At 44.1% G+C, this 17,204-nt stretch overlaps 1 protein-coding gene across 2 annotated transcripts; it reads right to left on the reverse strand.

The window, feature by feature from the left end:
* Nucleotides 1-811: 811 nt before the first annotated feature.
* UBE2L6 (ubiquitin conjugating enzyme E2 L6) lies at nt 812-5,873 on the reverse strand. Of its 2 annotated transcripts, none has more exons than XM_063116937.1 (4): nt 5,654-5,873; nt 2,962-3,057; nt 1,893-2,079; nt 812-1,621 (listed from the first exon to the last, which is right to left on the reverse strand). In XM_063116937.1, the coding sequence occupies exons 1-4, from the start codon at nt 5,681-5,683 to the stop codon at nt 1,464-1,466; spliced, it is 471 nt and encodes a 156-aa protein (XP_062973007.1). In that variant the 5' UTR covers nt 5,684-5,873; the 3' UTR covers nt 812-1,463. The 2 variants fall into 2 exon arrangements, with proteins under 2 accessions (XP_062973007.1, XP_062973008.1); XM_063116938.1 differs by lacking the exon at nt 5,654-5,873 and adding an exon at nt 4,036-4,103.
* Between the last annotated feature and the right edge of the window lie 11,331 nt (nt 5,874-17,204).

The raw sequence follows: 17,204 nt of genomic DNA on the forward strand, positions 1-17,204 counted from the left end.
AAATAAAGGCCAGGCACACCAGAGGCAGTAAGCCTATATGCACCAGTTGAATTATAGAATTCACTACCACAAGATGTAGTGATGGCCACCAATTTAGATGGCTTTAAATGGGGGTTGGATAAATTCCTGATGGAGGAGGCCATCAATGGCTACTAGTCCTGATAGCTATATGCTACCTCCAGTATCAGAAGCAGTAAGCCTATATACACTAGTTGCTGGGGAACATGGGAAGGAGGGTGCTGTTGTATTCATGTCCTGCTTGCAGGTTCCTGGTCAGCGGCTGGTTGGCCACTGTGTGAACAGAGTGCTGGACTAGATGGACTCTTGGTCCGATCCAGCATGGCTCTTCTTATGTTCTTAGAATTGTTTAAAACTATAGGGCACATGCAACCTGATCCATGTCTGCATGGGAATCATGCTCCCTCTAAGCCCGGATGTATTTGTGAGTAGCTGCGCTTTTTCATTAGTGAAGGGAAGGCATTCCACTGCCGCTTCAAACATTCCGGGCAGCGTCCTGGTGCTGAATACATATTCTGTAGGACTATGGCCTGGTGAATCCTAGACTACATATCCTTTAACAAAGCCTGGAACCTATTATTGATATTACCTTGTACTTCATGCATGACCCTAGGCAAGTAAATCACAATTCTATAGCCTGATACCTACAAGACAAGGGCAACTGTATCCTCATAAAACTTACCTCTTTGTTGATAAAGAACAGAATCTCATTTCACCAATATGGGTCAGGTAAACCTAACAGTGAGTACAGCAGTTAGGATGAAAAAGACGAGGTGCCATGGAGACCTTCAGCTGTAGTAGGATGAAGAGTTTATTATAATTATTATTAATGTTTACATGCTGGCACTTAGGACTGAGCTGTTAAGGCATATTTTACAGGAAAAAAATATTTTTTAACAACGTATTGTTGGCAACAGTGCTGGCTCCATGTCTCTGCCTGCTCCTGTCACAGACACTTCCTGGCAGGTCACCACCTCATTTCCTATTTCAAAAGCTCAAAACGGAGAGAAGGTCTGAGTCAAACTAAAGAATGTCATTTGTGTCTTGATCCGTCTCTGCTTTTCCCTGGGAATGTTAACAGCAGAGGGGTTTAAAGTGCAAAGCAAAATGATCAGAATGCTTGGTGGGGGAGCAGGAGAGAGAGGCTACCCAATGCAAGGAAGAAGCCTCTGATAATGAAACTGCACCAGTTCTCAAGTAGAGACACCAAATGCCATGTCCCCCTGAGACCTGCTCCCCTAGTCTCAGAGTTGCATGTCAAGAGCCAGAGCAATCCAGGATTCCATTAAATCTGTTACTTTGTGGACAGGCAATTGTGGGAGTGGCGGTCTTAGTGCCACACACCTTCTGTCCCACCAGGACTGTGCATAAATGGAAAACTCTCCTGCCAACTAGTGAAACAGGAAGGCAGAGAAGTTGGGGAGGCACTGGTTGAGGTGGACAGATCACTCGCACGGTGGCCGCTTCTCACTGAATTTGCAGGTGTAATCTTCTGCATTGGACAGGAAACGCTTGTGATCCTCAGTGAATTCCTTGGCCAGGCTGGCACGCAGCGGATGTTCTGGTTCAGGCTTATTCACCAATGCTATCAGTGCCTGGATCACTAAGGAAAAGGGCAGGAGGGTCAGAAACAGGTGTAACTTAACACCCTAAAGCAGAGAGAAAACTCAGCAGCCCTGATCACGCCATCACATGAGCAACTTGATGTACTCCAGATGGTCTACAATTCACATTCTCCAACCCATTAGCTCAGTTGGCTAGGCTGATGGGAATGTAAGGTAAAACATCTGGAGGGCCACAAGTTGCTCATCCTTGTCATAAGTGCAACACACACTCTCCCCACACTCCACGATGCACCTCTCTCCTAGTCATACCTTGGTCTATCTTTGTGAAAGGTTTCCAATTCACAGTGCTGATGATTGGCAGGCACACCCGACCCATCTCATCCACGTTGGGGTGGTAGATTTTAGTCTTGAAAGTCACCTTGGGGGGCTTGAAGGGATATTCATTCGGAAAGCTGATCTCAATCCAGAAGGCACCTTTATTGTACGGAGGGTCATCCTGGGCACAACAGCAGGAAGAGGCACAAGTTCATATTAAGTTACGAGAGAGTGGTGCCGCTCTAAGAACTGAGCTAAAAAAATAAAGAGCCCAACCCCACAGAGTCCCTTCCTGTTCCATTTCTGGCACTAACTCAAGATATTCCAGTGCCTCTGATGGAAAATCTATCCTCTCTACAGTAAAACTGATAAAAGGAAGCGTACAATTCACTATTTGGATGGCTTTAAAGGGGGATTGGACAAATTCATGGAGGAGAAGGCTATCAGTGGCTACTAGTCCGGTTGGCTATATAACATTCCAGGATCAGAGGCAGTATGCCTCTGTATTCCAGTTGCTGGGGAACATGAGGGGGAGTGTCAACATAAGAGTCATGCTGGATCAGATCAAGGATCCATCAAGTCCAGCATTCTGTTCACACAGAGAACAACCAGCTGCCTATTGGAAACCTACAAGCAGGACACAAGTGCAATAATGCCCCCCCCCCACCCATGTTCTCCAGTGACTGCTGTACATAGGCATATGACTCCTGATACTGGAGGTAGCATATAGCCATCAAGGCTAGTAGCCATTGATAGCCTTCAACACCATGAATTTGTCCAATCCCCTTTTAAAGCCATCCAAGTTGGTGGCCATCGCCACGTGTCACAGAAATTGCACTCATGTCCTACTTGTGGGTTTCCCATAAGTGGCTGTCAAGCCACTGTGGGAACAGAATGATGGACTGATCCAGCAGGACTCTTCTTATGTTCTTTTACCTCACTGAACTTTAATGCTGCACCAGATATGTCGCCTGAGGCAGCAACTCTACCTAACACCCTGTTTAGCACACTATGATTTCAGCCCATTCAGGCCCTACCATTTCCCCAGCTTCCCGGAACTCACCGGCACCAAAAGTCCCTTCCAGAGGAAGACATTGTTCACAGCCACCTCAATATTCTGGAAGCAGCGGAATCCTGACCTCTTAATTTCATCGAGCTCCTAAAATCACAAATGGCATGACATAGCTTTTAAGCCCAATGGTGACAATGGCCCAGCAAAACCAGTTCCAAACCAGGGCATGGTCATCCAGCAAGACCAGCCTTACTCAACTTGGAGCCCTCCAGATGTGTTGGGCTGCAACTCCCCTCATCTACCATCAGTGGCCATGGTGACTGGGAGTGATGGGAGTTGTAGTCCAGCACAATTGGAGAGCACCCTGTTGGGGAAGGTTGAGCTGGATTAAACAATGGTCCCAGCCGTAGGAATACTTGGGAGGGGAGCAGACTTGATTTATTATCTTTATTATGCTCTTGATGCCTCCCCCCTTAGCAGGAAGAGAGGCTGCCTTCAGGTATTATGATAAACTATGGTTTATTGTGTTGGGAACATGCCTGGGCAAGTGTCTCGCTGCCAGGCTCTCTCTCTCCCTCCCTCCAGTATAGTCGCAAGGAGATGACTGGAAATATTCGCTTCCAACTAACTACAGTTTAGCATTACATTCAAGCCCTAAACCATGGTTAATCTTAACTATGGTTTGTTGAAATAATCCATGGTAAGATTAACCACAGTTTGTCAGGTCTGGATGACACAACAAGCCACAGTTATTAAAAAAAAACAGAAGAAGCAGCTTCTAAACTCCTCATGGCTGCTTTGGAAGAAGAGGGAGAGTTTGAGTTCTCATCATGATAAACTATAGGAATATGGGCAGGCGAGTACTGTTGCACCCATGTCCAGTTTGTGGGTTTCTGGTCAACAGCTGGGTGACCACTGTGTGAACAGTGCTGGGCTAGATGGACCCTTGCCCTGACTCGGCATGGCTGTTCTGATGTTCTTAATTATGGTTTACTGTGAAGTTTGAACCCAGTTCATGCCTGCATAAAACTGCTACTGAGCAACTTCATGTTTTCCTTCTCTCCATGCAGCCATGCCATATCATAGAGTAGGGAAGGGGAAACTACAGCTCCCAGCATTCCTCACCATCAGCCATTCTGGTTGAGGCTGATGGGAACTGGAGTCCAACAACTTCTGGAAGGCCACAGGTCCCCCGCCCTGTTATAGAGGAAATGAAAGCAAAGGGAAGTCAGCCCTGAATCTCCACCTCCACAGGTCAAGGCGATGGGGGCTCAGTTGCCCAAAACACTTTGCCCAGGATGTTTTTGTGTAATTTGTGCATCAGTTACATCCACCTCCTCAATTTCTCTTGCCACTCCCTTGCTCAAGCCAGGCACCAAGCTGACTTTTGAGAAAATATGGCAAAATGTTAATTTCAGTTATCAGTACTGTTCCAAAAGGGAGCGAGACCTTTCTTGATTTGGTCCCACCTAGACACTGTGTCTGTACCACAGCCTCATAATGTTCAAGTCACTGAGGCCATAATCCTACACACGCTTACCTAGGAGTAAGTCCTATTGAACTCAATGGGGCTTAGTTCTGGATAAACAGGGTGACCATATCAAAAATAGGACAGGGCTCCTGCAGCTTTAACTGCTGTGATGAAGGAGGAATTTCACCAGGTGCTGCATGCAGACAAGTGACACATGCTGAAATTCCCTTTTTCCATACAGCTGTTAAAGATACAGGAGCCCTGTCCTCCTTTCCATATGGTCACCCTATGTATAGGATCACACAGTCAGAAACTTCCACAAGCCACTTAAATGACAAAGCAGGCAGATCTACTTTCTCATGTTTTACGACTTTTCCCCCTCACTAACCACTTGGCGTTCTGCAAATAAGCCTTAGGTTTCGGTGCAGTTTCCCTCCCTTCCTCTTTCCCCAACAAACCTGCAAGTGAGCAGGAATAGAAACTGAAAGCAACCGAGAGGCGCTCCTTTCCACTGGGGCTGGTTTGCCCCTGCGCAGCCTTTTGCTTCTCAGTCAATTTCTCTTAAAAACAAACAAACGGCATTTTCAGCTTCGCTATTTACGCCAACGGCCAGCTAAAGATTCAGAATTACAATCACTATTTCATGTACTTAAATGCGGTTTTCTGAAGAAGCCGGTTATTAAGTAAGATGTCGATGTTGTGAATTCCACAATAATTGAAGGACGACGCTGCCACATAAACGTTATCCAGGGAAGACGCGCCTAGAAATTCACTGCTCATTGGCCACCCTTGCATTTAAAACAAACCAACCAAAGATTTTTAAAAGATTTTTTTCTTTGCTTCGGGTTATGTAATGCTGAGAGAAAAGCACACTGGACACACTCAAAATCACATATATATATATATATATATTCTAAGATTGAGGGTTGTCACTTCCCCTGCCCCCAGCCCCCGGTTAGGATTTCAATTCCCTAAACAGGTAGATGGCAAAGCGTTGACCGAGGTGCGGCGGTGAAAGATGCTTCTCCCGTCATCTACCTGTTCAAGCCACGAGAGCCCTGCTACCCGATCCTAATTCGGGGACATTCCCTGGGTCAACCACCAAACCGAAGGCATCCCTGACAATGAAGAAGGGACAACCGTCTGGCAACTGCAATTATTTCCAATTCTTCCTCCTCCTCCATTCCGCGCCCCCACCCCCCCATCAGAGGCTGCAAAAAGCAAATGCGCAGAACTGAAAACGCCTTGAACCCACCGCCCCACCCCGCTTACCTTGGCCACTCTCTGGATGTTCCCTGTCATCTTGCTTTAACCGGCTCCAGAAGTGGCGGCGGCGGCGGCGTTGTGCAAAGTGCGGTAGCACAGGGGCCCCTCCCAAGGGTGCTGCTGGCCACGGCCCGGCCCGGCCCGCTTCGGAGACGGGCGAGGAAGGGCGCGAGAAGAGAGGCGCTCCTCGCGTAACGGAGGAGGAAAAGCTACTCGCTCGCTCTCGCTCTCTCTGTGAATTGGCGGCTGCTCGGACTCTCAGTCCGTAATCCATCAGCTCTAGCGGACACCGGGTTGGGGGAGGCTGCTCTGAAGAGTTACAATCCTGAGAAGGGTGGGCGCAGGTTTGCCCACAGCTAGCATTTCGGGCAAAAATGCTTGTTTAAATATCCAGCTCTTCCAGCGCTGAGAAACAAGCTCACATTTTTATATATCCACAACTTCTCAACCACAGTGGAGGCTGGTGGCTCCGAATTCGGTGTTGCTGTGAATCCATTCTGAGTTACAGTCATTTAATATATTGAATTCAGAACTCAACTAGGCCCTTGTTTTTGCATGAGCAGCAGTAAAAAATGGAGTTATCTGGAAAAGCGAATAAATTTAGGAGACCAGTTAGTGACACAGAAGTATAGAATGAGCTTCCTGGCAGGCAAATGTTCTTTATATCCTCCACGATTAGGACAAGCATACATAGGAAATATTTTCACTTTGCAGTTGCAAGAAATGTGCCTCCCTCTTTTTGATTCTATGAGGCAGCAAAGCCAACTTTAAAAACAAAAGCTTCTTTTTACTAGCCCACATACACAAGTATTCTTGTTGCCACATTGTGTACCAACTGAAGTTTGTGAACCATCTTTAAAGGCAGACCCATAGTAGAGTACATTATAGCAATGCAGCCTGTATGTAACTAATGCCTGCATCACTGCTGTATGCATGATTCAAGGTCCACTTTCTGGCAAACCAGCTGAAACCAAAACCAGTTGAAATAATTAGCAAAAAATTATTTAAAAGCTTGCACGTCGTATCCTAGTCCCTGTGGCAAACAGTACCACCATATAAGTAATATAAAACCAATTATCTATTAAGTCTTTCACAATATCTTAAGGTGTTCTATGATCCATTCCATGCTTTACAACAGTTTCTACATTCCGTTTTCCTTTCCCTTGACTATTTGGCAAGGCTATTTGGTACTGGAATGCAAAACGATGTGATTTATTATGTGTCCCTATTTGCTGAGAAAAGTGATTGGCTAACCATTTCCCCGTATTACTTTCACTGTGTGAGCAATCAAAAGTTCATTCACAGTTGGAAGAATCACTGGATTATATGGTAAAGCTACTGACAGCTACCATTAATAGTAGTAGGAGATGCAGAGTGTGGATTATATAAGAAATGTCTGAAAAGTCATGCAAGGGTTATGAATTAATAGTGGAAGATAATGGTTGCCCTAATATTGCACTGCCTGTGAAAATCAACAAGTTGTCTACCTTCAACGTCTTTAGTTTGGGGAGAAGAGTTGCCACTTGGCCTGTCTTAAACCTGCCTAACAGGGTACTTTGCCAACCAAGTTGTTTTTTTTAACTCAACATCAATATTAGGCAACAGACATTTTGAACTTTTCCGCACATGTCAAATAAGACTTCCAAATGTGAAAGAACATGACTGGGTTTTTTCCCCTCTCTGAGCAAGGTGGCATCGCTTTCTTCAAAAGAGGCAGTGCTCCATAATTCATCATTACCAATTCTGTGGCTGTGAACAGTGGCAGACAGTGAGTCAGGCTGCTGCAACCAGCAAAAAAGTTTGAAGACAGGAAGGACTGGTCCACCATGTTTTAGACAGTACCTGCCTGGCCTGAGATTAGCACTCTGTTCCTTGTGACCTTGCTTCACCTGTTGTAGTCCCTTTCCTAGTTAACTGGTCATTTATGGTACACTGCTGTGAACTGGGGCACTGTAGCCACCACAAGCCATCTGATCAATCAGAGCAAGTTAGCTTCCTCCCTCACCACCACTTCCTCCATGGCTATCTCATTGGCCAGAATGAGCCCTTCAATGTACCCCGAGAGAGAATATGAGAAGGGATCAATAAGAGCAACATAAGGGCACCCACATGTGTTCATCAAGGATTATCAGCACATGTAGTTTGAGGGACACCTAGCAAGCCTAGAGCATTACTGAGAGTTCAGGCTGGCAGCTTTGCCTTGAGGGAAGGGGCAGTGGAAGGCAGAAGCACTACATGAAACAAAATTCCCCCCCTAACAAAATTCCAACCACAAAAGCCCTGCCAAAGACCAGAACAAAGCTTACAATCAAGTTCTTAACACAGAGAAAACATACAGAAAGTACAAGTAGAGGGGACCAGGTGCATCCCTACCAGATTTGGGGAGGGGGGGTAACATAGGTGATATATCAAAGCACAAGGGCACAACTGCACTAGGGCACCAAATGCCCAGTTACAAGATGGGGGATACTTGGCTCAGCAATACTACAAACGAGAAGGATCTTGGAATTGTTGTAGATCACAAGCTGAATATGAGCCAACAGTGCGATATGGCTGCAAGAAAGGCAAATGCTATTTTGGGCTGCATTAACAGAAGTATAGCTTCCAAATCGTGTGAGGTACTGATTTCTCTTTATCTGGCCCTGGTTAAGCCTCATCTAGAGTATTGGGTCCAGTTCTGGGCACCACACTTCAAGAAGGACACAGACAAGCTGGAGCGTGTTCAGAGGAGGACAACGAGGATGATCAGGGGTCTGGAAACAAAGCCCTATGAAGAGGGACTGAAAGAACTGGGCATGTTTAGCCTGGAGAAGAGAAGATTGAGGGGAGACATGATAGCACTCTTCAAATACTTAAAAGGTTGTCACACAGAGGAGGGCCAGGATCTCTTCTCGATCCTCCCAGAGTGCAGGACACGGAATAATGGGCTGGAGTTACAGGAAGCCAGATTCCGGCTGGACATCAGGAAAAACTTCCTGACACAGCAGCATGGTCTGTTGTAAACCGCCCAGAGAGCTTCGGCTGTGGGGCGGTATATAAATGTAATAAATTTTTAAAAAATGGCAATGGAACCAGTTACCTAGGGAGGTTGTGGCCTCTCCCACACTAGAGGCATTCAAGAGGCAGCTGGACAGCCATCTGTCAGGGATGCTTTAGGGTGGATTCCTGCATTGAACAGGGGGTTGGACTCCATGGCCTTGTAGGCCCCTTCCAACTCTGCTATTCTATGATTCTATGATTAGTGGCGGTGTCACTTCCCAATTGCAAGAAACACTGCACTTTCAGAGGAAAAACTGGAAAAGCAGTTAGAAGGTATGGGACAATCACCGAACGAAGTCATCATCTAAAGTACCCATAAAATACTGTGCCTGAAGAATGACGAGCACACAATAAAAGCCTCATGTAGAAAAGCCTGCAGTTGCTTTGAGGATGATCATTTCCACTGCATCAAGACATGTTCCAGGACCTCCTCCCAAAGGAAGTGAGGTGGGTGGCTACCAGGAATAGGTCCTTTTCTGCTGTGGCACCCTGGCTGTGGAAGGAGCTCCCTAAAGACGTTTGCCTGGTGCCTATGTTGCATTCTTTTTGGCATCGGGTGAAGTCCTTTTTAGTTCCCCAGGCATTTTAGCATTCCAGTCTTTTAGCTCCACTGTTTTAAATCTGTATTTTGAATTTCTGCACTGCTGTTAAGAGAGATCTAACCTGCTCTCCCAGTGACATACACTTTTGCAGCTCCCATTACTGCTCCATTACCTTAAAAGGATTTGTCTGAGACTCAGAGAAGTGTGGAATAGAAGCAGGACACTCACAAGTGTCAGCCCACCACTTAAAACCACAGGGATCACCTTGTTAAGCAGCCAAACTTCTCCCTTTTCCGATATGCCACTGTCAATGGCTGTCAAATTAGCCTTTAAGCAGTCCTGTCTTGTCAATTTCCTTGTATGTTTCATACAGCACTTCCTTTGACTGCTGAAACATACAGGGCTGTTGACAAGGCAAGGCTGTACATATTTGACAGCCACAAGTGCACACTTGTGCAACTGTGAAAGACCAACTACTACTACTAGTAGTAGTAGTAGTAGGAAGAAGAAGAAGAAGAAGAAGAAGAAGAAGAAGAAGAAGAAGAAGAAGAAGAAGAAGAAGAAGAAGAAGAAGAAGTTTGCTTAAATACCTGGGGCCAAATACATGCACGCACACACACATGTGGCAGACCATCCAAAATGCAGTTTGGACATTGGTGGTGGGCTATCAAAATCGCTCAGGAAGACCAGTAGTGGGGGGTTACCACTTTTGCCAAGTGGTTCATTGCCCGATCACTACAATCCACAATGGGTTGGCTCTGCCAGCTTTGGACTACACACCAACCCATTGTGGGTAAAACAATGCCTAAAACAAGCCACAGGTTGTCAAGGTGGCTTGGCAGAAAAAAAGCCACCCTGCAGGAAGCATTCCAGATTCAGATGGAATAACAACCCACTATAGTTTGTTTCACCATGTCATGCAAATCCAGTCATTCCCTTTTGATTGTTAGTGCTAGGAGCCTTTTATCTGGAATATTATGTAGATCATGTGGTTATGAAATAGTTTGGGCCCGAGTTACTTGAAGGACCACCTTCATCTATACCACCCTGCCCACACTCTGATGTCATCAGTAGAGGTCCTTCTCACTTGCCTTCCACCAGGAAGAGGGCAGGGGTGGCTCTGGTATCCAGATGGCTGCCCAGAAACCCCACACTCCCTCCTTGGCATCGGGGTTACCCTACATTGCCCCAAGAGAGGGAAAGTGCGGGATTTGAGAGGGAGGCGACACCAACCCGGTGCCATGAAGACAGCCCCCATGCCCCTTCTTGGCAGATTTTCAGGAAGGCTCCAATGAACCACCTGTTTTCACTGGCCTTTCCATAGTCCATGGGCTGCAGGTTATATTGGTTGTATCTGTTTTTATTCAATTGTTATTGAATATTTATTCATTATATTTTTATACTATTTGTTTTGCATTGTTTTTTATCTCGTACACTGCCTTGAGAGGATTCTACTCTACTCCAAGTGCCTCCACATGCTGAGATTCAGTGGGTGGCTACTCATGAGCAGGTCTTTCCTGTGGTGACCCACCAATTGTGGAATGCCCTCCCTAAACACGTACGCCTGCTGCCTCCTTTGTTGGCTTTTTAGTACCAAAGACCTTCTTATTCTCCCAGGACATTGAAAAGAATTTTAACTGCTGCTTGTGTTGTTTTAATATGTTTAATGCTGCATTGAACAAAGTTCTTCCCGTTTTTAGCTGCCTGAATATTGTTATTTACATTATTTCAGATCATGGTTGCTTCATTTAAAGCTTTTAAAAATATATATTTTAATGTGTTACTGTATTTATTGCTCTTATTTTATTAGTTTTATCATGTATGTCACCTTGAGAGCTTCAGCTATAGGACAACTCATAAACTGAATGAATACTCTTAAAGGTGGCCTGAAATTTATTTTAAACAAACAAATTTGAAAAGCTCATTCTTACACTATTACTGGTTTAAAATAATCCATAAACTATTATTCTTTTAAACCCCAATGATAAAACCACGAAACATACTAGCACTGCATTACAGACTGCTATCATCTTGGGCCTTTCTGTACTGCTCGTGCATAGGGATGTTTTACTCTAAGGTGGGGAACTGGTACCTCAAGAAAATTAGTTTCACAGCAGGTCCTATATATGATCAAATCAATGACATCTCTTCCCAAGCCAACGCCACCCTTTATGCCCCCATTTCTTTCTTGGCTGGTGCCTCTTTACATTCTGACTCTTTGCAATCCAGACTGTCTCCCATCATTGGCTATGCAAGAGATTCCTCAACCTGTCCTCAGTCATGAGACCGTCATGAGTCATGGGACTTCTCCAATGTTAATTACACAGGTGCTGGCTCTTTGTTATGCAGTGTGTTATGGAAGGCATATATCATTTCAATTGTCATTTGCCCTAAAGATAACTATGTATTTCCGTAGAAAGCAAATAGCCATGCATCATCCAGCAACCCAGTCTCACATACCATTGCTGCCCCAGGCAGCAAAACACATGCAAATATGTACACATAACACACTGACGTAGGTAGCATTGTACATTCGTGATTCTGGATTATTCCATCCATAAGTACACACACCTATAATTCGCTCAAAAGAAGCACCTCCGAAACATGTTCACAAATCTGGATTTCTAGGGGATGCAGTCAATTTATCACATATAGATGTGGTTTGAACATAACACTAACCCATGGTTTATTTTACCCATATATTGTTGAATTGTAGGTTGTCGTCATGTGTGAACCCTAACGTACTAATAAACCATGTTAACCACACACACACACACACACACACACACACACACACAAAGAACCCTTGGATTAATGTTGAGTTGTAAACTTTGGATTATTTAAACCTTGGGTTGTAGTTACGTGTGAACCCAGAACAGTGGGTTGTTCGTGAATTGTTTTGCCAGGCTACAAAGGCGGCAGGCAAGAATGGTAAAAACAAAACAAAACCAGTTGTTCTACAGGCCCACAAATGCATTTCGGATATAGGGAGAAAGTGGGCAAAGAAGGAGGGAAACACACACTGTTTGTTTGATCATCTGCCAGACAAACCCTAAGTAGGACAACAAACTATGAGTTATACAATGGATTAAATGTCTGAACAGGGTCATATTCTTGAAAAGAGTCCACCAAACACTTGATTATGCTGAAGAGAATTAACAGCCATTTAAAACAAGTCTAGCAAAATGCTTGTCATTAAGAAGGGAAGGGTGTTTCAGAAGGAAAAGCCTGTATGGTGCAGGGACTCCTGGTGAGGGCACAGTGGATAGGGTGACCAACTGTCAGGATTTCCCCGGATTTGTCCTGGTTTTTGTTCTTTCCATGGTGTCAGGGGGGATTTTCTATAATTTTCAATAATGTCCTGGAATGACACACCTTCCCCTTTAAGGCTGCCATTAGCATGGCAGGAGGAAATGACATGCTTTCTTGAGGCACATCATTCCCCCACCCCGAGCTCCAATTGAGGTCTTAAAGGGGAAAGTGGGTCATTCGTGGACATTATAGAAAAGTCCCCAATTGGAGTGGATGGTGGTGGTGCAGAATGAAATCCTTTCCCCTCCTCCACTCCAATCGGGTTCTTTAAGGTGGCGGGGGAATAACGTACTTTCTGCAGGACTCAGAAAGCTGCTTCCCACACACACACACACACACACACACACACACACACACACTAGGTGTCCTCTTTTTTGGTTTCTGAAATATGGTCACCCTAACATTGGGTCTTTGTGCACACACTATACTACATTATGCATTATGCAACCTCCTCCCGCCTACCTCCATGGAGAACCTATCAACGGAGACTGGGATGCCCAAGCAGGCTTTGGCCTAGGCAAATGCACCTAAACGTTTTAGGCCTAGGACTGCTTGTCTCATTATGAATCTGTCTTACTAAGGCCTGCAGCAGAGGCCCTCTTGATGGGCATGCATGTGAGGATTTCCTCCAGTGTTGCTCCCAAATTGTGGAAAACATTCCCCTCAGAGCAACAATTGATTCCCCTTCCCACAAGTAGAAAAGGGGTCAAGACACATCTTTTCTACTTGGCCCTTAAAATTATTTTTATTGTTGTTCTTAATCTTCTTAGTGATGACACTGTTGGGTTTTTAAAAAATATTTTCATGAAGTTGTTGCTAATTTTATTGATCGCAATCTGCTGTACATCGCCTTAATACTTTTTACAGAAAGGCAGTATAAAAATACTAAAAACAACAGCCATAATTTCTGCCGCAGAAAGAGATTGCTACCATTCATTTCTATGGCAAGCAGTAATGGGGGTAGCAAAAGCACACAACTCAAGTGAGAGCAATATTTGCCTCCTGCCAATATCACAGGCAGGGAACATCGTTTGTGTCCACGTAAAAGGTGTTCCTCAGTTTATATCTGTAACTTTCTGCCAGAAAACTCAGGCAACATTTCTCCTGGGTGGAAAAAAATGTTCAAGGAGACATGAAATGATATTATAAAAATAGAGGCTAGAAAACACTTCATCCCCAGCCCTAGATAATTAGGTCTACAACAACATTTGTTTATATTTTGATATTTCCATTCTTAAAGCAATACTGAAATAAAACCATCCAGTCTGAATAACAAGTTATTTGCAAACTAAGGGATCAGTTTCTATGTCCCTCACAAGCCACCAACTTTAGGAGACCAACCAGAATGCCCCCAAATCAAGCTAAGCCCATCCCTTGGATCACCTCAGAGTTCTCAGACAGGTTGAAATGTCACAACACTGTCCATCCTAAGCCACAGAAAGTTGTAGCAATCATGTGCTTGCTTCTTTAAGACACTCCTGGACAAAGGGTGTGTTACATTTTTTAGATGTTGTTGCAGAATCCAGAAGGCAAGTCAGTGAGGTCGTGCTTGTAGAAGATTCTGAATGGAAACCTTCACTGTTTGGTGATTGTTTACCCTTTGCCCTACCCCCATCACACCCACCCACACACTAGAGTAAGAAATGTTGTTTCAATGAAGGAATTTTTTGCTTTAAATTAGTTTTGATAAACTAATGAAATGGAATACTGAGCTTCTTCAGAACAGCGTTTTATCGCATGCTCACGACTGGCCACTCACGGATCTTCATGGGTCACATTTATTTATTTATTATTATTGCATTTATATCCCGCCTTTTTACCTCCAAGGAACCCAAGATGGCATACATAATCCTCCTCCTCTCCATTTATTCTCACAACAACAACCCTGTGAGGTGGGTTGGGCTGAGAGTCTGTGACTGGCCCAAAGTCACCCAGTGGGTTTCCATGGCCGAGTGGGGACTAGAACCCGGATCTCCCGACTACCAGTCCAACACTTTAGCTACTACATCACACTGGCTCTTATTTTGTTGACGCAGTGATCCTCCTGCACGTCTCCTGCTCTATTTCCTGGTTTTAGCGTTGTAAATTAATCCACATAAAAGCCCATTTTTAAAAAATAACACTTTATTTCCTGCAGTGCTCAGGAAAGTTGCACTATAAAATGCCCACTAGAGGATGCCATTCCATTGATTTGTATGGGCCACATGGTCTCTGCTTTCTTTCACTGTGTAATTTCAACTCGTTCCCAACACGGAAGAAAGCAGGAAGAGCGATCCTACGTGATAGTAAGGAAACACAATTTTCCCCCATCTGAAGATGCTCACAATCCAGAAATCCTATCAACAAAAGATAATAACTATTCCAATGGCTACAACAATTGTAATCATTATTTAATAACAAATGCACTATATTTATATTGTTTAATCAAAATTATACCTGCCCTATAGCTATATGGTTCCTTTCTTTATCTTTTGTACAAACGCTAAATATAATTGGCACATCAAGAGAAGCTCAGTTCAGATGTCAGTAAACTAAGTTATGTTTAAAGCATACTTCCTTAATTGCTCTGTCTTTTGAGAAATAAATCCAGTAGATTTCATTTCAATAAAATATTCTTGACAAGGCCTGCTCTGCTTATTTTAAGGGATGAATACAAGCCTCCTCTCCCAAACTTTCACTCCGTGGGACAAAAGTACAGATGGCTAGTGTTTGTTTTTGTTTGTTTGTTTTTCTTCACATTGATAAAAGTCAATGTGAAGAAAGAGCAGGGAACAAAAAATGTAGGAGGTAAAGATAGTAGAGGGAGAGAGCAGGTAGAGCCACCCCAATATCCCCATCATTCATGCCCAGGGTGGGTGGGATGGGTGGGGATGTTCCTATAGCTTTAAGAAAAAGCTAAAGGAAGAGCTGGACAAGCTCACAAAATTGGGCATTGTTGAAAAAAAGCAGATGAGCCAACTCCCTGGGGTGTATTCTTGAGTAATAGCAGATCCAAAACAATTCAATCGTTATGTCAGGAACAAATATTTCCCCATTCCCAAGAGGGTTGAATTATTTGAGGAAATGGCAGCTGTCAAATTCCCCACCCCCGCACTCAGAATGTATTCCTCAGGGTTGTTGCAGGTACTCTGGTGGGGGAGGAGGAGTAAATACTGCACTTTCAACACCTGTTTCAGAAGATATTGCTTTAAGAGACATTCAGCTGTCGAAGACTTTCACAAAAGGATTTGATTTCGGGGCAAACTGGACATTTATTTATTTATTTATTTATTGCATTTTTATACCACCCAATAGCCGAAGCTCCCTGGGCGGTTCTCATGCATGCATTTGCTAAGAACGTGCTCAAGGTTCATGATTTTGGCAGTAAAGTAGGAATGGAGGACTACTTTCCTTACCAAATGTGGGGAGAACAGCAGCAAAACCTGCCAGCTGCTGCTATCTTACCTTCCTGGGCCGGATCTACACTACTGCTTTAAAGCGCTTTATAACAGTTATAAAGCGCTTTAACTGCCTTAAAGCACTATAAAACGGTTATAAAGTGCTTTAAAGCAATAGTGTAGATCCGGCCCTGGCTTCCACTGCTTGAATAATATTTCCTCAAACACTAGGTTCACATCTGGTATCAGCACCAGGCTGAGGGAGGCAGGAAGATTGTGGGAAGGGAAGGCAGGAGTATGATTTTACACCTTTCCCCTGCATGTTCTATTAAGTGATAAAAGTAGACCCACACCTACTGTATTAGTCAAACCAGCAAATGTGTCTTTACTGCAAACACGCACACATCTGATAGTTGAAGGAGTCATAGTGTATATAGCCTACATATTCGTGTGGGGCAAAACCATGGATGAACATGTTCTCAGTAAGGTATTAGAGAAAGCTGGACTAAACCTTCTGTTTTCTGCATGTCAACTATAAGACTGGGAAATAACTATTGACTGAGGAAGTTTTGTCCAGAGTTTATGATAAGACACTGCCACCACTTCTGCATATGGACATAGGTTGTGTAAATCTGCTTCATAAGCTGATTCCAGTGTAAATGAGCTGTGGATTGTAAATGCAGATGCCCCAAGTTGAGTTGAGTTGATATCTTACAAAAATTAGTCAAAGCCAGTTCTATTAACTGGCCTAATCACCACATCCCAAGTCTGGATTCTCAATTTAAGGACGAAATCTCATGACAAAAGGCCAGTAATGGATGACATGTTGTTCAAAGGAACAAAGGAGATCACTCTATTCAAAATGTTACAGGAAAGCCTGTTACAAAGGTTACAGGAAGCACAACACATGAGGGTAGAAAAATGCTAACAGAGAGCAAGGGATGCTCCATATTTAGTCTAATATGAACAACAGCATTGAGGGGATTCCAAAAGCCTGCTAGGTGCATCCGAAATTGAGGTAATTTTATCATTCATGGTAAAATGGGAGGAGTCCTTAACTCTTTGGTCACAGGTGGCCATTAATCTGTTTGCATACACAAGAAAAACCTACTGCTTTTATGGGATTATTTCCCCCATTTTCCTGAAAAAGCTTACTTGGATGACATGACACCTGCTCAGGTGGTCACTCATATAAAGTTCAGTTTTGAAACACGGTGGATACCTATGAACAGATAGTGCCCAATCAATTTGATTGCCATGATTTCATCAACTTCACTAAATGCCCAG

The sequence above is a fragment of the Elgaria multicarinata genome, chromosome 2 (genome assembly GCF_023053635.1).
Source record: "Elgaria multicarinata webbii isolate HBS135686 ecotype San Diego chromosome 2, rElgMul1.1.pri, whole genome shotgun sequence".
Lineage (NCBI taxonomy): Eukaryota > Metazoa > Chordata > Lepidosauria > Squamata > Anguidae > Elgaria > Elgaria multicarinata.